The sequence below is a fragment of the Planococcus citri genome, chromosome 3, assembly GCF_950023065.1.
Source record: "Planococcus citri chromosome 3, ihPlaCitr1.1, whole genome shotgun sequence".
In the NCBI taxonomy this organism is placed as follows: domain Eukaryota; kingdom Metazoa; phylum Arthropoda; class Insecta; order Hemiptera; family Pseudococcidae; genus Planococcus; species Planococcus citri.
In genome coordinates this window covers 67368402-67391408 of record NC_088679.1, presented here as the reverse complement: position 1 = coordinate 67391408, position 23007 = coordinate 67368402, and the positions used below count along the sequence as shown (strand labels likewise).

General features: G+C 33.7%; 2 protein-coding genes across 8 annotated transcripts in view; one reads left to right on the top strand and one right to left on the bottom strand.

Annotated features, from left to right (window-relative positions):
• The window catches only part of Sfmbt (Scm-related gene containing four mbt domains), a 159168-nt gene that overhangs the window by 69785 nt on the left and 66376 nt on the right, over positions 1-23007 (bottom strand). The window lies entirely within an intron of this gene.
• Positions 7343-23007, top strand: part of dac (dachshund) — a 254479-nt gene continuing 238814 nt past the window's right edge. For 5 of the 6 annotated variants that reach the window (XM_065354036.1, XM_065354035.1, XM_065354034.1 and 2 more), the window contains exon 1: positions 7344-8981. In XM_065354036.1, coding sequence (XP_065210108.1) covers positions 8278-8981 — 704 coding nt within the window. In that variant the 5' untranslated portion in view covers positions 7344-8277. Of the gene's footprint in view, positions 8982-23007 lie in introns of all 6 variants that reach the window. The other variant, XM_065354037.1, reaches the window with a different exon arrangement.

Below are 23007 nucleotides of genomic sequence, written 5' to 3'. Positions count from 1 at the left end.
GAAAGCGGTAATTTCGTTCGTGGCTTTATTGACCCGTTCAAACTGTGCAATTTTTTCATGTGGAATTTATAATTGCGGTTTTTTTCTCTCTCTCTCTCTCTGGTGTATTTTATTTTTTATTTTTTTGTTTTTCTTATGTTGTTGTTGTTGCGAAAGACAGAGAGATTTTATGATGGTTAGAGGGGGGGGGGGGGGGGGTGGCGGTGCGGTATTGTGTTTAAAATGAGAAAATTTTCATTTTCGGATCGATGAGCCGACCGCAAGTTGTACGTTATATCTTGATGGTTTATTTATAGTCGAATGAAGATTATCATCGTGTACCTCAGGCCTCATCATCTGGAGTTTGTAGACGTATATTTTTTACATATTATACAGGTAGGTATAGGTATATGTATTTCTCATGTAAATCATGGCTCATACAATGTGTAAATTAACACATTTTTTGGTTTAATGAGAATAACGGATAAGGTAGGTGTATATTGTAGGGAATGAAGTTGGGTATAGGTATGTTGTGAATTTTCCTTACTTGTTAGACATCATTGATGATACGATAATTTCACAAGTTTCTGTCCATTTTGAGAGCAATGCAAATAATGAAGATAAAATTTGAATTTTTGAGATACATAAAAAGTAAGTGCGTAGAAACATAGGAAAATATTGCGAAAAAAAATATGAGAAAACGAATTTCTTGCAGTAGTGACGAGTGAGTCTATACGTCATCGCATTGATAATTATTTTTTTTGTTATCTATAATGCAAGATTTAATACATCACTGACAGGTGGCTCTATCGCATGTTTGCATCAGAAACGCGTAAATGTTTGTTTACGAAACGCGTTTAGACAATGTCACAAATGTACCTGTGTTTCAGAAGCATTTAATTGTTTATGTGTGCGGTTTGTGTGGAACTACGCGCCGCATTGCTGAACGTAAGGTGTTTTGCGTGGTGGGAGGGAAAACTGGAGCGGGGGAATCGTCTCCTCCTAAAATACATATTACTGACTTATATGTGAGCGGTGATGATTTCTCGAGCTGTTCACACTAGATAATTTCTTTCAAGTTTTATTCCTATACTTAGTATGATTTTATCTAAAATAAAAGTTGGATATTTTTTATAATTATTCCTCGATTCGTGATTTATTTTTTCTATTTCATTTTTACCTACCAACAACGTGCTTTCATTTTAAAAACAAATGTGTTGTGGAAAGAAAAACGCTATAAGTGGTAAACAAACGGATAGGTCTTCTAAACACTCCAACAGAGTTTTCCACTTCGAAATGTTTATTTTTGCTCCTCGCGTCCCTGGGGTACCCTTTTCAACAAAACGGTTTGAGCTGCCTTTCGTTGGGCGAAGTTGTGGTCGCAGGCCTATACTTATTACCTACTTATATGCGAATAAAATGAAGCGCACTAAGAGATATCTATCCACTTTTCACCACGTACAAATATAGAACTCAAATCTCTACAGAGCATTTAACACAAATTCAAGGTGAAAATTATGGGAAAATTTCACCATCCCAAAAAAAAAAAAAATTGAAACACTGAGATAGAGTTAAAACCATTCCTACCTAGTACGCGTTGTTTCAATCGATATTAAATAATTAGAATAATACGCGAAAAATTCTTTAACCTTGAACTTGAAATATCTTATACGCTGCTACAAGTTTTTGTGAATTTTAATTCAATTGTGGGCTGGTTTATTGCTCTAAATAATATTTAATATTGCCTTAGGCTAAAAAGAATCAATTCGAGGACTATGGTGTTGATGCTGTGAAAAGAAGAACGTGGGTGAGAGGGGGGGGTGAGTGCATTTTTAAATTGAAGTACATACAAAATTTTGAAACAATAATTCAACAATAGTCTTTATCAAATTAGTTTTTATAGTTCAGATGTAGGTAAGGTAATTCTTACTTCTTTATTCTGATCCCCTTAGACAATCATGAAGAGTTACTTTTAAATAAACAAAAGCGAAATGAAATGAAATTATTAATGGTCATCAAGTTTTTAGGGATTTTTGGCTGCGCAAAGGTTAGAACATGGAGTCACGAAATAGCCTATTCGAGGAACAAAAAAGTAATTTATTATTCAACTCGATTCGTTTTCATTTTCAAAACTTTGCCGGTGAAAAAAATTGAAATTTTCTTGACAAAGTATTTTTTTTATTGCATGGGCTAAAAATCCGTTGTGAAGAATAATCAAACTTTGAAACGAGTTGAAAATCAATTAAAATTTGAAATAAGGTATACCTAAGTACACGTTGTATGCAAAATATCAAATGAAAACGTCAAAAAAAAAAAATGAAAAAAATATTTTTTTACCGATAGGTAAGTTAAGTTGAATTTCTTGTTCGCAATGTTGCCAAATATTTTCATTCGGTATACGAATTACGCGGATCAATTAATTCTCCATGTCGAACACTTCTGGACAGTTGGAAAAATGAGAAAAGTCATCAAAGTTCAAGTACCATGCTCTCACCTTTTCCCCAAATTCAAACTTGAAGATGAGACGTAAGTATAGGGTATACCTAAGTATTTAAATTTTTAGAAATTCAAATTTGGCATAAGTAATTTTCTTGAAAACATGAAAATTTGATGAAATTAATAAGTACTTAGATATAAGTATCAAATATGTACTGATATTTCAGTTGGATCTTATTTTTGACCCCTCAAATGAATTCATGAAACTTTTGAGCACTTTTCCAGCTCCCGTCTGGTTTTTGGATTTTGTTGTGCTGTAGGTACATCTACTATGGTATTTGTAATTGGAAAAAATCACGAAGAATTCTCAACATTATGCCAGACTTTTGACTCAAAACAAATTACATACAACGGAAACTTTCTAAATTTGGTCAAACTTTCAAGAATTTATACAAATCACGATTTTACAATGAATTCTCAAAATTATGCCAGACTTTTGAAAACTGAAAAAAAAAAGATTTCGAAAAATTACCATTTTTTGATACACATATAGTTACCTAGATACCCACTTTAATTAATACACAATCGCATGACATGCGAACTTTCAACAACTTGAAAAAATTTGTAATTCATTTTTGACATCGAAGCAAAAAAAAGCACCCATGGTTTGAAATTTTCCTAGCTGAGGAGACTTTACCCTAATTTTTTGACTGCAATTTTCCCAAAAACTGGAACTCTTAAACAAATCTGTTGAAGGCTCCAAAAGAGCTCAAAATTACCATCGATTGATTCGAGAAATAAAAAATAAGTAAATAGGAAGAACACGAACAAAACTCTTCATCTTTCTATTTCAATTTTAATATTTTTTGTGGAAATACCTAATGGGTTGTTTGAATATTCAAAAATTCGTCAAAAATTGTGAGAAATGAAAATCAACTCAGCATAGCCGGGGAAAATTTTCGATTTTGGGAACCCCTGAACCCGATTCCGGGTCACTCAAATGGCCAAAATTCATATCTACACTAACATCAAAAGTCGGGTTGATGGTGTAGTTGGGCATTTTTCAAGGTATATTGCAACAAACAATTTTTTGGCCAAAATTGACCAATTTATGCAGCAAAAATCGTAAAAATTTTTTTTGCATTTTTAAAAGTCTTCCACCCACCTACATGATGAAATTTTGAAAAAAATATGTAGGGTTATGATGCATCGAGGTGATATACGCACATATCTAATACCCATGTCTTTTTTCATAATTGCAGTTTGCATCTCTAAAAAAAAAGTGACCTAGAGCCTTTTTTAAAAAATCTGAAAATACACATTTTTCCCAGAAGATGTGATTGAAAAAATTTCAAAAAATTTACACAAATAACCCTGGTTGGTGCCTAACATCCCCACAAGTTTGAAAGGAATCGATTGAGAACTGCCAAAGTAGGAAATTTTCAACTGGAATTTCAATTTCACCCCTTTTGAAGAGGTTCAAGGTGATTTGGCGATCTGAAAATTTTATCACAAGGGTTCTCAATCATAAGGAACAACTTCTCCTAGTTAATAGTTTCAAAATCCAAGGATGAGCAGATGAGGTCAAATCACCTACTTTATACCCTGCTACTATTTAAATTACCTACTTCGATTATTATTTCTTTATATTATGTACTCTGTGCTGCTGACTCGATGTTGGTTTTTTTATAATGTTGCAGCTATTATTATTATGGTTATTACTGTTATACGACTCTTCGGATGTTTGCGATTATAATGTGCTAATGCACGAGAGAGAGAGGAGCATGCGAGAGGCACATTCGGAGGTAATTTAAAATTGTGGAAGGCGGGATTATACTTTAGAATTGTAAATGTACATTCGAATTGTTGGAATGTAAATGTTTGTGTGTGGCTTGTGTAGGAGCAGGCGGCATCCAACACAAGGCGGAGTCAGCAACGCGCGTCAACCAATACAAAAAAGGGACGCGGCTTCTCCTCGCTTCCCACCAGCGTATTTCCCCTCTCGGCGAGAACGCAGCAGAAAGAAACGAACAATTGTAGAATGAGAACTCGAAACACACACACAGACTGAGAAGTAGAAACGGAGAAATGTTTTTATTAATCGCAGTTGGCGCCGAATGACGACAACAGTATTAGCGCGAATGTGCGCAGCGGTGGGGCGAGACGTTGGCATGCGGCGGAGCGGAGCGGGGGGCCGCAGCAACCAGCGACGACGGTTTGTGTAGTGCTCACACCAAAGCACTATAAAGGGAGGTACTCGCATACGCCATCTTGGTTCCAGTTTACCATAACAGACGTTATCAGCCATAAGAATGCATACATTTTTTCGTGAAAAAACTGCAAATTTTTCGATTGTTCGCGAGATTTGGTGAACTTTTAATTAGTCTTAAATTAAAGACAATGAAATTCCCTATCGATTGATACTAGTTTTTCATCATTTAGAGGAAAATTAAAAATTTAATGAATAAATTTTTATTTACCGCGTTTTTCATACTATATATGTCAACTTTAAACTGAAAATTGTCGAACTTTTCAGTAAACCTATGCATATGTTAATATATCAAAATGTTTGGTATTTCATCCTCTTTAAAATGATTTTTCACTGAAAGCTGTAAAAGCAACCGTTCAAAAGTATTCGAAGTTTAAAGTTGCGAAAACAAGGAAAAAACCAGCTACGGACAGTAAGTATTGAACTTTGAACTAAAATTACTCAAAATTTTCAGTGGACACCTGAGTAATTCTCAAAAAAAAGGTCAATTTTGATGTGCATAATTTTGAAAAATAAAAATCATTTTTTTGGAAAATTTCAAGTGGGAATCATTTGTATAGGTGTCCCAGATCCCTGTTCTAGTGTTGGCCTCAATTCAATCCCCCCCACTGTGGACCCCAGCCCCACTAAAACAGCGATAATTAGGATTCGACCCTCATCGATGTGTAATAGTATGTCGATTGATATGTTTTCGAGGTCGTAGAATTCGAATCTGGAGTTATTTTTTATGTAGAGGTGGAAGGAGAGGTGTGGGGAGGGGGAAAATGTCAAATTTTGCTTATTATATTATCCTGTAATATGTCAATTCATGTTTTTCAGGCCGCAAAGTTCGAATCTAGACTTATTTTTTTGGTAGGGGTAGAGGTGTGGTGTGGGGAGGGAGAAAATGTCAAATTTTGCTTGTATTATCGTATAATATGTTGACTAGCGCGATAAAAGTACAGCTGTCTGAAATTTGGCCAAGTCGAAGGACAAATGGGCGCTGGGCAAGCCGAAGGACAATCTCAACGTTTTTTCGTTTCTAGCCTTACCTAATGGACATTATTCGAGCTTTAACACGTAATAAATGTGTACTTATCATGTATAGAATAACTTCCCTTTCTTAATTATCGTTTTTGGTGGGCTCATCAGGGTACATAAAAAGGCAAGCCGAAGGACACCGATTTTGCGAAATATCATATTTTCTGAGACAAGTATGATCAGAACAAGCCATTGCGTAGGTTTTGAAAATAACATTGCGGGGTAACATTTTTATGAGGACAGTGAACCAGTGCAGCCACTCACCAGAAAAATATTGGATTGGGAAGCTACCAAAAATAATTGAAAATTGCTCTAAAATTTGCGCAAAAAGTGTGTGACAGTTTTCAAATGTGAAATGTGAGATTCCTATGGACTTATTCCAATTGCAATTTGCGCAATAATGGACCTTTGTGTTCTATGATTATGAGAATGTGTCAATTTTTCCCCCAAAAAAATGAAGTTCATGACACTTTATATAACATTCATTTTCAAAAACATGGCGTGAGACAGCCAAGTCAAGGACATTTGGGGTATAAAATCAAATGTACACCAATGAAAGGAGGGGCTAAAAATCTCAATATCACAGGTGAAATGTGTGGGGGATGATCCTTGAATGGACCAAAAAAAAAAAAAATTCATGCTAAAACCTTTGAGAAATTTGCCATGTACACAATTTTTACCTTTTTTTGAGAATTACCCTCCTAGGTATTTTAATATATCAAAATGTTTGTAATTTTATCCTCTTTAAAATGCTTCTTTACCAAAAGCTCTACCTTCAACAGTTCAAAAGTTATTGAAGATCAAAGTTGCGGAAAGTGATTATTCATCAACACATGTTTGAATTGATAACAGTGATAACGCAATTTGAACATTTTGGTGACATTATCTTCGAAAACTTTTGAACGGTTGAAGGTAGAGCTTTCAGTAAAGAAGCATTTTAAAGAGGATGAAATTACAAAAATTTTGATATATTAAAATACCTAGGTGTCCACTGAAAATTTCGAGTAATTTTAGTTCAAAGTTCAATACTTACCGTCCGTAGTGGTTTTTTCTTTGTTTTCGCAACTTTAAACTTCGAATACTTTTGAATGGTTGCTTCTACAGCTTTCCGTAAAAAATCATTTTAAAGAGGATGAAATACCGAACATTTTTGTATTAACATATGCATAGGTTTACTGAAAAGTTCGACAATTTTCAGTTTAAAGTTGACATATACATATAGTATGAAAAACGCGGTAAATAAAAATATTCATTAAATCGTTAATTTTCCTCTAAATGATGAAAAATTAGTATCAATCAATTGATAGGGAATTTCATTGTCCTTAATTTAAGACTAATTAAAAGTTCACCAAAACTCGCGAACAATAGAAAAATTTGCAGTTTTTTCACAAAAAAATGTATGCATTCTTATGACTGATAACGTCCGTTATGGTAAACTGGAACCAAGATGGCGTATGCGAGTACCTCCCTTTATAGTGCTTTGGTGTTTAGCTCACACAATTGTGTGCTGCAGGCGGCGGTGTTGGTGGGAGGAGGAGGGCGCGTAGCACACGAATGAGCGAGGCGCGAGGTGCGCGGCGCAGGTGGGGTGGTGGAAACTTAAACGACGAATTGGAAACAGGCGACTGAAGTACATTCAGTGATAAACGCGTGGAAATCGTACAAAGCAGCTGCGGATGTCGCCGCCGCCTCAAATGCCGCACTCACAAACGAAGAAAATAGTATAAACGCAGTAATACGCTGAAAATTTTTCGCCGCGTATTTTGGCGACGACGTCGACGACGGTGGCGTTTGTAACTGCGCGCTTTTGTGTGTTTGTGTTGTACTCGGGCTCTGCCTTTTAGCCTTTTCTTTTGGTGGTGCCGGCGCCGCCACCGACGCTGCTTTTGGGCCCGCGACGAGGAGCCCGAGCACACAGAAATATTGTGCGTGCTTCCATCGGCTTTTATGTAGCACTGCGAGTGTAAGTGTGTGAGTCTGTCAGTGTTTTGCTGTATGTCCGCTTTTTATTTGTGTGTGCGCACGTGTTTGTATGTGACGTTTGTTTGTGCCCGCCCAATCGCGCACCGATTACAATTCTCGCTCTGGCTTTACCATTCCACTGTGTGACTGACTCTTCTTCATTTGTTGTACGCTTTTTCTCTCCGTCTCCGGTCGGTCCATCGGTCCCAGTCCGCGGCGGGTCCTCGTACGTTTCTTCTACTTTCAACGACTGCAGTGCATCGAGTCGAGGCTAGCGTGCGTACGTCTTTCTCTTTCTACTATCTCGTACCTCTCTAAACATCTTCCTATATTTACAAATAACATCGCGAGTACGATCGTCGATTTTTTTTTTCTTCAAAAAACCGAATCCCGATCCGCGATCGAACCGGTTCCATTGAGGATTTTTTCCCTCATTTACAAAAATTGGCGCGTTTTTTTGCCCCTCGTTAAAAATCATCGTTCGTTTTTCCGCGATTAAAATGTTTCTACTCGAGTTATGGTAAATTCGTTGGACGTGTTTAAAACTGTTTTAATAATTAGTTTGGTGTCGAATGCAGAAGATATTCGCGTTATTAGTACAATAAACTACCATGATTATGGAATCGACGATGGATTCATCTGCTTCGACTGCCAGTGATCGTAGCAGCAACATGTCTTGTTCGCCGACACCTCCGAAAGTTGCCATAACGCCTCCTTCAGTCGGTGGCCAAAGTAGTCCCGGGATGACCTCGTCGACAGCCGGAAGAATGTCTCAAAATAGTCCAATTGTCTCGGCTCACCAGCTCAACAGTCCGCCTCACGTGTCAACACCTACGTCTCTGGGTCATCGGCTGACTGCACCCCATGGCATGCCACCCTTACCTAGTCTGGGGTTATTGAGCTCGCTATCGAATATGGTGCATCATTCGCCGATGGATTTGATGTCAGTATCGCATCATCATTCGGCTCCACCGAGGTCGTACAACAGTCCTCCACCTATCAGCACCTCCGATCCGACAGCCAACGAATGCAAATTGGTCGATTATCGGGGTCAAAAAGTGGCCGCTTTTATTATCCAAGGCGATACCATGCTATGTCTACCTCAAGCCTTTGAATTGTTCTTGAAACATCTAGTCGGCGGATTACATACTGTTTACACAAAGTTGAAACGATTGGATATCGTTCCTTTGGTCTGCAATGTCGAACAGGTCCGCATCCTTCGAGGCTTAGGGGCTATCCAACCTGGAGTCAACAGATGTAAATTACTTTCGTGTAAAGATTTCGATGTACTTTATAGAGACTGCACAACCGCCAGGTATCTATGCATTTTATTCGTCAAATTTTTTATTAAGCTTTCGATAGTTAGTTCATAGTGTAGGTATAACTATAAGAAGGTTATCATATTTTGTCAGTTTTGAGTCATTGATGTGCATTGGGGGGGGGGGGGTCGTTCGATTTTGAATTAGAGGTGGGATTTTGTTTGTTTGGTTTTTTGACCAAGTTCATCAAATTTCATCTCTAATGCTGGGAAACTTCTGAGAGAAGGCGAGAAGCTATGGCACTTTAGGTACATACAACATCTCACATTTCAATAATAAAACTCACAAGATAGACGATAGTTGAAAAATACAGGCATAAAAAATATCAACAGTTCTTCCACTATCGAGTACCTAAGTATAGGCTATAAGTTACATCGTCAATCTAATAATATGCTGTCCTTTGAACTATTCGTGCTGAAACCATTAGGCTATTTCCATCCTGAATTGAACAGGATCACCACTCAGAAAAATTGGAAAATCAGAAAAATTCGCTCTTCTGAAAAAGTCAGGAATAGCTTCACCTTCGATTATTATAGTCCAATAAAATAGCAGATGTCTTCTCCTTCGAACTTCTCTTGCTGAAATCATCATAGGCTATTTCTATCTGTACTGAGTAGGTCTCCCTGGAAAACCAGGGGTCAGAGAACCTTCTAGAAAAGTCAGGAAAATATCGAGGAATATTGCAATTTTCAGTTCAAAATCACAGAATTTCAGAAAAAAATTAACCACATAACTAATCCATGATTTGATAGTAAATTAGTATACTTGTTTCTATTCCCATCAGTCCAATAAAAGAGCAGAACGAGGTATTTTTCTTGGAACTACCAGTTTAAAAATTATCGTCGGCTATTTTCATCTTGATCAGAGAGTCCAATCCAATATGTATTTGAAAAATCCAGAAAATCAGGAAATTTTGTCTATTAGAAAAATCAAGCAGGTATCAAAGAATTCTGAAATTTCCACTCCAAATTTAGGGAATAATTAACCTCATAATTATTTGTAATTCTACAGTAGGTAATTCAAACAGATCTCACTCTTATTTCCTACGAAAAAAATTCCTCTTAAATAAAAATTATACTTACTTAATACAAAAGACAATTTAACATCTTTTCTGCCAACTTCCAAATCGAGTAAATTACCTTCCTTTGATGAGATTTTGAAAAAGAAAAAAATTAAATAAAATCAAAAGGATAACTCATTGGCAATTTTTCAAATTTACAATCAGGCACAGGCTATTCCTAATAGTCATTTGAGAGCTCTGCATAAAGCTGAAAAAGTCAAAAAGAATCGCGTGAATTGTATTGTAAGTAGGCTATGTATTATAGAAAAAAATTCAGGCATAGCTGACAAACCCCAATAACATCCGCAAAAAAAATCTTTCTGTAAAGAAATCATTTTCAAAATCGTTTCTTCGTAGATATTTTTTCTAACAGTAAAAATTGGATTTTCAAAAAAAATGGAAATTTTTTGTAGAATTTGGATATTTTCCCAGACTTTAGCAAGTTTTTTAGGGCATATTTCCAATTTCGGAAAATGGAATTCTCGACTTTTTTTCTAGCCAATTCTTCAGGACTGCAGAAAATTACACTTGAAATCATTTTTCATTCGATTTAATGCACTTTTTGTTAGGTATAATTTTATTTTTGAATAATTTTTTTTGTTTTTTTTTCAACTACATACTTACTTTCAGATCTGAAATTTGAATTTTTTGAACAACTTTTTCTTTCATTCGATTTAATGCACTTTTTGTTATAATTTTATTTTTGAATAATTTTTTTGTGTTTTTTTTTTTCAACTACATACTTACTTTCAGATCTGAAATTTGATTTTTTGAACAACTTTTTCTTCATTTTCTCAACTTTTGTGATCAATTGGTGAATTTTTTTTTGGAAAATGTGATTTTGAAGGATTAAAAAAGTGCTAGTTTTTAACCGATTATCAGACGTTTTCATTCGGAATGAAGAATTCTCAACTTTTGATAATTTTTAAACTCTCCTTCGAATCCATTTTTCATTCAATTTAATATGATTTTGAGAAATTTTATTATTGCCTATACCTATACTTACTTGGGTAATTTTCAAGTAATTTTCTTGACATTTTTTAAAAACCTACCAATTTCGGAAAATGGAGTTCTCGACTTTTTTTCTGGCCAATTCTTCAGGACTGCAGAAAATTACACTTGAAATCATTTTTCATTTGATTTAATGCACTTTTTGTTATAATTTTATTTTTGAATAATTTTTTTTTGTTTTTTTTTCAACTACATACTTACTTTCAGATCTGAAATTTGAATTTTTTGAACAACTTTTTCTTCATTTTCTCAACTTTTGTGATCAATTGGTGAATTTTTTTTTTTGGAAATGTGATTTTGAAGGATTAAAAAAGTGCTAGTTTTTAACCGATTATCAAACGTTTTCATTCGGAATGAAAAATTCTCAACTTTTGATAATTTTTAAACTCTCCTTCGAATCCATTTTTCATTCAATTTAATGTGATTTTGAGAAATTTTATTATTGCCTATACCTATACTTACTTGGGTAATTTTCAAGTAATTTTCTTGACATTTTTTAAAAACCTAAAATTTGAGACTTTATCTTGATTTTCTCGACTTTTGTGCGATCAGTGTAAATTTTTTTTCTCAGGAATAGGTACATAGAATTTTCAGGGATTAAAAAAATGCCTGTTTTCAACTGATCTGATCATTAGATATTTTTATTTGGAATATGAAAAATTCTCAACTTCTTATAATTTTTGAACCCTCCTTCAAATTCAATTTTCATTCGATTTAATGTATGGTAATTTTGGGAGATTTTTCAATTTCAGAGAATCTCAGGTATAGTAATTCTCTTGTGTTTTTTTTTTCACTATTTCAAAATCTAAAATTTAATTTTTTTCAAAAAACTTTTTCTCAATTTTCTCGACTTTTGTGATTAGTGCATCATTTTTTTATTTTGAAGAATATGATTTTTGAGGATTAAAAAGTGCCTGTTTTCAACAGACCATCGGAATTTTTTTATTCGGAAAGAAATTCTCAAGTTGTGATAATTTTTGAGCAAATAAATTTTTACGTATTTCAAAGCCAGGAAAGAAATCAGCATTTTCACGCCTTTGGGCAAAATTAAAATCACCTTACCCTTCTCCTTTCAAAAAAAATCGTTTACCTGATTTTTAAAATTTGTAATCCACCTCGAGAATTTTTGAAAATGAAGAGCATTGTCGACATTTTTTTGTACAAAAAATGAATCGTTGAAAATAAATTACAATTTGAAGGAAGAAAGGGATTTTGACAGATGCGAAACACTGAAAAATGGGTACTGAGGAAATTTTTAGGCATTTGAATTTTCGACAATGTTCCTGGAAATAATGACCTAGGTATCGGAAAAATTTGGGTTTATAATGCAGCATCATCACAATGTAAAATTTTAGGTTCCAAATATCAATTTTTTGAATTTTGAAAACTTTTGAAAATTCGAAATTTAGCTTATGCGAATAGTAGGCCAATCAAAATCGTGATCCAATCGAGGTACGTACTACGTAGTGAACTGATGTCTAAATTTTCATCCTACGAGTATTTTCAACCTCCTAAACGAGATAATCGCGGATTTGAGCCGTCCTGAAGTCTCCAGTAGCGAATATTTGAATTCACAGTTTGGGAAAAATTCCTTTAAAATAACGCAAATGAAATTTTAGCTTGGCCTACTCACTCAGATTTATTGCATTCGTGATCTTTTCTATCAATTTATGAACCTTTTTCCAAATTCTCATTCTTCCTCGATAGGTACCTATAGTTAATTTTGGAAAAAAAGAAGTGGAAAAAATTGAGTTTTGATTCAAACAGACAAAAATGGATTTTGGAAAATTGAGTCGAAACCAATTGCAACAGACATGGATATTATTTATTTTTTCAATTTAAGCTTAAAAACCCCATTCAGCAGTCATCAATAAAATAATACATTCAAATAACTTTTTCACGAGGCTGTGATTGTCACAGGCAGGAAATTACTTACGTATAGGTATTAAAAAAATAAATCAAAAAATTATTTCAGCACACTCATCCTGAGAACTCCATTTGATAAAAATAGGAAATGGTCTTTTAAAAAAAAGAGGAAGAAAATTGAAAGCAAAAAAAAATCCAGAAACAAAACAGAATCGCATTTGCATACGAGTACGTACATTGATTCTTTGCATAATCATTGCTTATTATTAATTATTTATTTACCAACTGTCGAATTTCAAAACGAATTTTTTTCAACAGTTTTCTCGATAATTAATTCCATCATTCGGTTAATTAATTTTTTCTCTGCATCTCGATCACAAACCACATATCGAAAGGAAAGTAATGGTACACGTTCGCAAGCTAATTATCACATATTAAGCATAATGTATCCGATTTCAATATCAGTTTTATTTTTACCAGCAGCAAAAAAAAATACGAAAAAATGAAATATTATATCTACATATGTATCTACCCACATACACATTTCAGTAATAGGAAAACTCTACCATAATCGAATTTTTCCACACATCAAACATAAAAATTCACCGAAACATTGATAATACAATATACCTAAAAATAAAACTAAAAAAAAACACGTTCCAAATTACACCTCACGCGGAACAATATTTATCTAAGTAATAATAAAATCCATAAATAGGCTGAATAAAATTCCTCGCAGTATCTATATAGCCTACTCGATCCATATTACAAGCAATAGGTATAAGCAATTAGGCATAGAATCAGATAACAAACGCCAAATGTGAAGAAAAAAAAACTGCAACAAATTCGCGCTCTCGCCAGGCATAATAACGTAATTAAATTTCTTTATTGGATAAATAAGGTTATACTAAAATACTCGTAAATGTATCACCAGTTTTCATAAATTAATTTAACAAATAAAAAATAATTAACATTTTTACCGGTCGTATAAACCCGTTCTTTTTATAATTTCATTTCCCAATTATTTCGCGTATATCGTATTGTATTATATGGTAGTAAGTACTACTCTCTTTCAGTTATATACTTTGTATTTTTTTTTCTTTTTCGCTCTGTTTCGGTTTTCATTTCGAGTTTGATTTATGACGAACGTTTCGTCGTATTTAATTTCTTTCTTTAGTCGTTTCATACCTATAAGGACGAGAATAGGTGCATTTTATTCTTTAAGAGATATGCTACGAGTAGAATTTGGAGAGTTATTTATATGAGAATATTGTTTAATATGAAGCAGAAAAATTAAATAGGTAACAGAGCATCTTATAACTTGAAGTTGGACAATTCAAGTCCACAAAAAATCGAAATTAAAATAAGCAAACATGTAAATTCTGTGTATAGGTTCACATAGCAATTTTTTTCTTCGAAATAATGAAAAAATCTACTCAAACTATACAAGTTTTTAATTTTAATATTCGAGTCGTACTTCAATTTATTTTTATGACTGGAAAATTGATTTCAAATAAGTCCTAATTCCGAGAAATTTGACAAACAGAGTATTGAAAAAGTTGTCCCATAATCACACATTTGAAAGGCGAAAAAAAAATACCTCCAATACAAATCAAGAGCTATAAAAATTCAAACATTCGTGCGATAAAATACGAAAAAAAAAAAATAAACAACCTGGTACCTTGAGAGCTAGTGAAATTATACACAGTTTTTAATAAATTATAACGTATCATCCGGTGAATTTTTTTTTCAAAGCTTATCACGTAAATAACTATTTATCTTTCCTCGAATACCTTCAATTATACCATCAAATGAGTATGAATTTTCCAAACTCGAGTATAATATTCTGAATCGAGATAATGACACCTGTATAATCAGATAATACCTACTCGTGGCAAATTGACCAAACACCGATTACATTGCAAAAAAAAAAAATGCAATTCTTCGAGTCAATTTGGGTTGATTTGAACATTAGTCATGTAAAGAACAAAAAGTCGATAATTTCAAAAGGTGCGAATATCTAATGAGGACATGGAAACCGAAAGCAAGTTTTTATGGTAATTAATTAACTTTTCTCCTCTTGTAATATCGAAATAAGACAAAACATTATCCATTGTATTGTGTGTTCGTTTTAATACTTAATAATTTACATACTTAAAAAAATCCATCTTATATATATGTACAAGACGTCTGGTTAAAATAACTCTTTTATGGTATTACATACATTTCTCTATTTTTACCCCTTCCCCTTTCTCGTTTGTCGATTTAAAGCCTACCAAAACTGGCGATAATAATACAAACGGTTTTTTAACATTTTTAATTTTTCATTTTTTATACCCTCCTACTTTTCGATTTGAATGAGCTACTATGTAAATGAGCGCGAGCATGGTCAACTCATTCACTCGTCCAAATGTACGACTATAGGTACACCTAAAATGTGTATTAATAAACCGCCTTATTTTAATCTAGCTTAATTTTCATCATTGTTTTAATTTCCATCGGATACCTATCTACCTACCCTTATATGCCTCGCGTCTTGATAACGTGTTCAGATAAACTTCCAAATGGACATATACAATTTTTATACGGACGATGTTATGTAGGTACTTTTGCAAATATTAATTATTTTAATGGTTACATCTACCTTGTATGTACACGTAGCAGTCATTCACACGCATTTATAGGTCTATAATAGGTATTATTATTGTATATTTATACAAACTTAACTAAGTATACATTTATACCTACTGGAATTTGTTTCCCTATATCTTTGAAAAAAAAAAAAAAAAAATCCTCAAAGGAAGAAGGAAGTTAACTATCCGTGACTTATTGGCAAGAGGGATGCTTATTTCTACTGTTTATTATTCCCCTTATATTCGAATTTCAATACATCAAGCGTCAATATCGTCACCCTCGTGTCCCTGTGCAACATTTTTTTTGATCGATTGGGTGGGAATAAAATCACCGTATGAATGAGCTATAGGCTATATATGAAACAAAAAACAAAAAAAATTCATCCAATAGGCATTAGGCAAGTACCTATGTATTTGTATTTCTATATGTGTTTTGAGACAGATATAAAATTTCATCAAGTGTAACCAGGATTTTTCCACACGAGGGCAAAACAGGATTTTCAAGGATAAAAAAATCAGAATTTGGGATCATAGTAAAATCCCATAATAGTATAAGGTTTCAGTTTATAACACCTTTTGGTTTTTAACGCTGCAGTTTCCTTCTAGTCCATGTCCCAATGTCATTTAGGTAAATGTAAAATTCAAAAATTTATTTTTTTTCTTCGTTCTTTGTTGGTTTTTATCTGATGAGATGAAATTGTTATCTACCTAATTAAACAAAATTTCCCAAGTAAAAAATCTTCTTTGGTCATCTTCAAGTTTTCCAATTAAAGTATACAGAAATCATCGATGTCAGTGAAGAATATTTTCTCAACTCGATTCGTTGTTTTGGTTTCGAATTTCTATTGGTGACCAAATTTTCTCACTTTCTGAGAGTTCTGACGAGTAAATTCAGGACATTTGAGAGGACAATTGAACGAATTTCAACTTTTGGAGTTTCCTCTAGGGATGAAGATTTAAGCATTGAATTTGTTCTTCGTAGAGGGGGTTGGCAATGCATCATTTACAAGATACTTGCTGGTTTTTCTTGGTTTTATATCTACTAAAAATGGTATATCAATATGAGATCCAACATCAAAATATCAATATGGAAAAACAATATCAACTACCTATATCAATATCATCCAAAATTGAGGAAAAAAATGAGCTTAAAGAGCCAGAAATATAGATAAACGTATAAATTCAATAGAAATTGCTTCAGAAAAAATTTAATACCCTTTGTTTCCAAATTCCACATGCTCAATGAAAAAAATTTTCTGACAATACAATTTTTTTTGTAGGTGTTAGTTCACCACAAAATGCAAATTATGGGTACAAAAATGGGGAAAATGAGCACTTTTTGTACAATTTTTAAGATATTGATATTTTGACAATTTATACTCATTGATATCTCATGGAAAAATATTGTGATATATTGATTATTGATATCAATTTTTTTTCAAACATCAACATCACTATTTTGGAATTTTTCATTGACAAGAACATCTTTCAATTCGAGACCATCAAAAGCACGACATTAGCTATCACCTTCATATTATTGTCAAGCAAATTGGCATGCAGGTATTTTAAATAGATGTTGACTCCATAGGATCTGATACCTACATACAATAAGACTGTCAACAAAAATGAAAAACAATGATTGCAATTTTAGAAGCCAGTTTTTCAATCAAAGAGAGCAGATTTTTTCAAATTTTATTATTATTGATGAAAAATGGGAGTAATAAAATGAGTAGAAAAATGGATTTTCAACTTCTCTGAAATTGCAACCCTTCAAGTATAGTACATATATGTATCATTTTGAGTTTATTTTATACCTATCGGTTTACATGTGAATTTTACACTGGCAGAGTTACGTTTGAAAAAAGAGTCGAGAATTACCAAAATTGACACCATTTTTATTTTTCAAAATGAAAATTACGAATCATAAAAAATTGATAAGTTTTTGTCTCGATTCGAGTTGATGGAGGAGTATGGAATCTTTTATGAATTATGATATACCTAACGCGAGAACAAAAATGTCGTTCGAGATTGATCCCCTTGGGCCAGAAAAAACATAATAATTCATTTGTTTTTGGAATTTCAATATGAAAATTTTAAATAAAAATTGCAATTTCACATCACTAGAATTTTTTATATATGTAAGTCAATAGTCTGATGCCAAAAAAAAGTAAGTACCTACTTTAAAAAAATCCTTCAGAAAAAAACGAAAATAAAAGCTTGTGGTTTAGAGAGACAAATGAGAAATGAACAACTCGAGGCAAAAAATAATCTTGAAGTAATTCTAAAAAATATATTCGAGGTTTGTTTATCCTAAACTTTTTGATTACTTTGAACAAAAGTTGACATTTAAGTATAGGTAATATGTAGGTACTTCAGAATTTTTCCCTTTTCTACATAAATACATTAACATTTCCATATTTTTTAAATTATTTTTTGGAATTTATTCATTAAAATTTGTTTGATTCGCATCATTGTTTTTTTTATTGCTTATCGATTTTATTGTCCTTCAACTTTTATCAAAGGCAACAGATCAGTTTAAAAAAGTTCAAAATTGCTGGGGAGGGCGGAGCGAGACTGGTCTATGGACTCTACAAGGTACAAGAAGTTTCTAGAGACCCACATCAAAAATTTTCGATCTGGAATTTTTCAAAATTATGGGATCTCAAATTATTATAAAATTTGGGATTGCCTATTTCTGTAGAAAATCAACTGGGAAGTCCCTTAACTCGTTAAAGTCAATCCACTGCATCAATTGTAGACACTTTCGAACCAATTTCGAGTTTCCACTGTTTCCAGCAAAATTTGATTTTTCTCCAGCGAATTTCAAATCGCTCCAGAAGGCGCTGCGATGGATTTCAACAGCTGAAAATGTATAATTATTCTATCACAAGTTCGACATTTTGAATTGAGTATGACGGGAAAGCATGAATCTGAGACCTGAGTACACGAGATAATAATATGAAAAATAGAGGAATTTTTTCATAAATCAGAAATTTCAATTTTAGTAAGAAAGAAAAAAATTCAGAATCTACAAATTTTGCATTGGAAATAACTCGAAAACTTTCTTTACCTCTTGCAGTCGATCCTCTCAATTAATTTTGATAATTTTTAAGCTGATCTGCGGCTTCCAGCAAAAGCTGATCTTTTTCCAGTGACTTCAAATCTCTCCAAAGGCGTTTTAATCAACTTGGTCTGTCGAAGTTGATTGTTACACTTTCTTAGGAACAATTTAAAATCGAATGGTCGCAATCGATTTGGAAGGTCAACTGCAGTATTCAAACCAATTTTCAGATCCCCATCTCGAGATGTAGGTACAGGTACCTACTTTTTTGATGACGGTGGACTTTTTTCAATAAACTATTATTGCAATATGCTCTATTTTTTGGTATTCTTAAAAATTCTCAAAAAATCATCAAATCAATTTCGGCAGCTCAAAATTTGATTTTGAGGTGTAAGTGATCTGCTCTTTCAATAAGCTAATTTCTAGCTCACCACTCAGTTAAAGTTAATGGATTGTAAAAAATCCCTTATACGATGAATAATCTCCTGGATAACGTCAAAATAACTGAAGGATTATCCAGATCAAACCCATCTGTATGGAACATCCATTTTTTTTTTAATTCAAAATTCTCGAGTCCCTTTAATCATCGCCATTCTTTGAGCAAGCGCCATCGACTGTCACTCGTACATACCTAGCCATCTGTATCAAAGATCAGGTCGATATCTGGATTTAGTCTTTCTTCGAGGCATTTTTGGGAAGTAATAGATGGGATATCACGTCGAGACATAATTTCACGAATTTTCTTAAGCTCTCTAGGAAAATTGAATTTGATATTTGGGTAGGGTAGGTGCAAGCTAATAGTATCAGCGATGCCCCAGGCCTCATTGGGTTTAAAACCAAAAGATGTGGGTGTGTTGTTAAGCTCATTTTCGATTTTTTCAATGAGGTTCTGCCAATCATTATGTGATCTCATAGGGTCATAAGTTTTGTTTATTTTTACACGCAACTTATCACCAATGCATCGCATCGTTCTTTCAACTGAAGACGATTGAGGATTGTAAGCGTTAGTGTGAGCTATTTGGATTCCATAAGTTTCAAGCAGATTATACCACGCATTAGAGATAAATTGCGAGCCGTTATCTGTGATTATTTTCTTGATTCTTACTCTATGATTTTCGATATCGTGAATAACTGTTGTCATTTGTTGACAAATAGACAACTTCTTGGTATTGAAAAGAATTCGTAGCCAGGTACGATTCGCGAATTCGAGGTATCTCTTGAGATGGTCGAGCTCGTCTCTTTACTTGACTTCTGCTACTCGCGATGGCAAGGTCTCGTCTTTGACCTTACTCCGTTTAACATAGAATGTGTCGTGCCATTTCTTTAATCATTTCTTACCACTTTCGGTGGTTAACACAAATTTATTTCAAAAAATGCTTATAAATTCAACCAACTACATCTATAAATAATTATGGCACACCAATTTCGAATCTTCCTATACACATGCGCACTTTTTAACGAATAATTCCGTCTAATTTCAGCAAGCCACGGTACGCGTATTTTTTTATTTTATTTCACGAACCATTACATTCCATCTCATCAACGGTCGCGATATTTTCCGCCACACGATCACAAATCACCACGAATAAGCCGCCATCGCATCCGATACAATAATTCAACGCGTATTAGAAAAAAAAAACCTCGAGTCTAATTCGTACACACAAAAAGAAGAGGGAATCTATCGGCGTTAATTTTTTTCATATTTTTATTTACACACTTGTCCCAACAAATAACAATATACCTACCTAGGTACTCTAATATCGGTCATCTAACCGCTTAAAAATATATCTACACTGGCGTAAATTTTTATACCGTAATTGTTATTCTAGTTGACAAGCAATTGCACACAAAAAAATACCTACATCTATATACTTACAGGTTTTAGGCAACTGTAATAATCCGTTGTTTTGTCGCATCCTATAAACTGGTTTCAATTTTTTTGCCTTCTTTTTTCGTACATGCCGCCTAGGTAATTCTTATTTGTATAGAGCTAAAATTGAGTCAACATTTCAATGCAACTCGTACACGTATCTGTATAGGTAATTTGCAATACACAGCTAATTTTTATAATCGCCAAAGACATCGACTGTGCAGTTGATTTGACCAAGCGTTAAACGGTACCTAAGGTATACTTTTTTGTCCTTTTCAATAACTCGAATCACTATATACCTATTCTATAGAAAACTCAACGTGTGTATCGGGCGACCGTAGGTATAATATAGGTATAGGTATAGGTAAATGAAGTATTTTCAAAACCTAACGTCGCGTGACAAACAGTAATTTTCTTAGTGATTCGTGCGTTTAACGAAATCAATGCGATATGTACTTTTTTTTACCTTTTTTTTCCATTCGACTGTTGTCGAGCAAATTTCGTTCTTTTTTTTTCATTTTTTACCTTCATTCTTTCTGATAAGTTACTATAGGTAGTATAGGTACACTCATTGTGTTTTTATCCGAGTCGAATGAGTTCACTAAAAGGTGGCTTTTACTCGTAACTCCGCCTTTCCAACATTTGAATAAACGTAATCGGGCTCTAAAGGTAAATGGGAACTGGTCAAATGGTAAAAATTAACTTGATTTATTTACCCCACGATTGGTATCATTTTTTTCCCTCGTGAGGAACGTTTTCCTTCCCCTGGATTTGGATTTGTTCAAAATTTTAGTGAGTTTCTTCATTCATTCATACTATAATGAAAGCATTTTCTTCTGAAGTGATTTCAGTGAAAAAAATATATATTTGAGAACAATTCAGATTTGTTCAAAAAAAATTATCAATCGATTCGAGATTCGAATTTGAATTTTTTTCCAAACTTGAGATATCCATTTTTCAGCCCACGAAAGACTACACTTTTCAACTTCGTCTCCTCAGATACGCGATTAACCGCCTTATAATCACATCAATCCTCAAAATGATATTTTTATTCCATTTAATAACCCTATACCTATACACGTTTGGTATGCTGCGCAGATGTGAGTATTATTATGGCAAGTTCAAGCATCGAATTATTACCAACTTGTCACAGCATCAGCAAAAACCGACCCAACGAACAAAAATTTTTATCACTTCTATAATTCAATCATTCCGGTACTAAATTTCCATCAAATTAACGATCAATTAATCGATCATCGATATTATAACTCTATCTCATGTATAAGGCAACCACCTCCACCTACCCTCTATTTACGACGAGCAATAAATCCGATCGAATTTATCAACTCGAACGACGAGTAAAAGAGAATTATTATCCGAATTTGGCAGCTAAAGGTACACAATTGACAATACAGGTATGAGAGAAGAAAGTCACCGCACGTACAATACGGTCAGGTCTGCGGGAAATTAGCCACATATAAGTACGATGCATGCACACGGTTTTATTGCATTTGTAATATATACCTACGAGTATATGCGAGAATCAATCACCTATAAGGAGGTATAAATGTGTAAATCAATTAAAGGGCAACAACCGCGCCCGCTCGCGCCATGAATCTGATCAATATGGAAAGATGAATGAATTGAATACACTGCGAGATTAATTTTTTAATTTACCGATCGCATTGCATATTGAAGGCGAGTATACTAGATCATTGTTTATGAGCATGTGTACCAAACTGTTTGCTATATAGCTTGGTGGATCTGGATGCTGTGGCGTTACAATTTCTTGCATTTCGTTCACGCAGATCCTATCTTTAGAAGATGAAGAGTACCTAAACCTATCGACTATCGAGTAATGAAACGCGACGTCCGAATACCTGCATCGACAGGCGACCAATCGGATCGATAGTTGATGTATTTACACATCGAATTAGCGTCATAAAAGAGCATTGGCTTTTTATACGTTGGTATGAGCGAACCGTATTAAAATCTTGTTCCGTCAAAGAGAACAATTCAATTCGCGTGTACGAATCAATTATACCTGAGAAATATACCGGCGATGGCGAGTTTTCGTCCATTACGTTTCAATTTACATTGTTGATAATAAAAAATATGGATTCTGGAGTACCTACCTAATTTGTTGACGAACCTAGCTATTTTATGTTTTGCAAAATTGATTTTTGTTTCAAAACTTTGAAAAGTTCATTGACTTTTCACCTCGAAGGGGGGCGAGGGCTTCATTTAATAAATATACGAAAGCCACGTAAAAAAGAGTTTCTTAATTTTGAGAAAATTTGTAAGCATCAAGAGCGAGAGCAGAGTATGCGAAGCTGAAATTTCAAAAGCCAACGTTCATTTTTGCAATTTCTACGTCGAATTTTTGAAAAAATAAAAAAAAACAGAGTCGAACGATTCAAATGACCGTTTTCGGCCTGGTGAAAAAAAAAATGTAATGTAACCTACTTAATTTTCCAATTATTCAGGATCTTCAACTCGAACTTTATCGACAAATTTTATA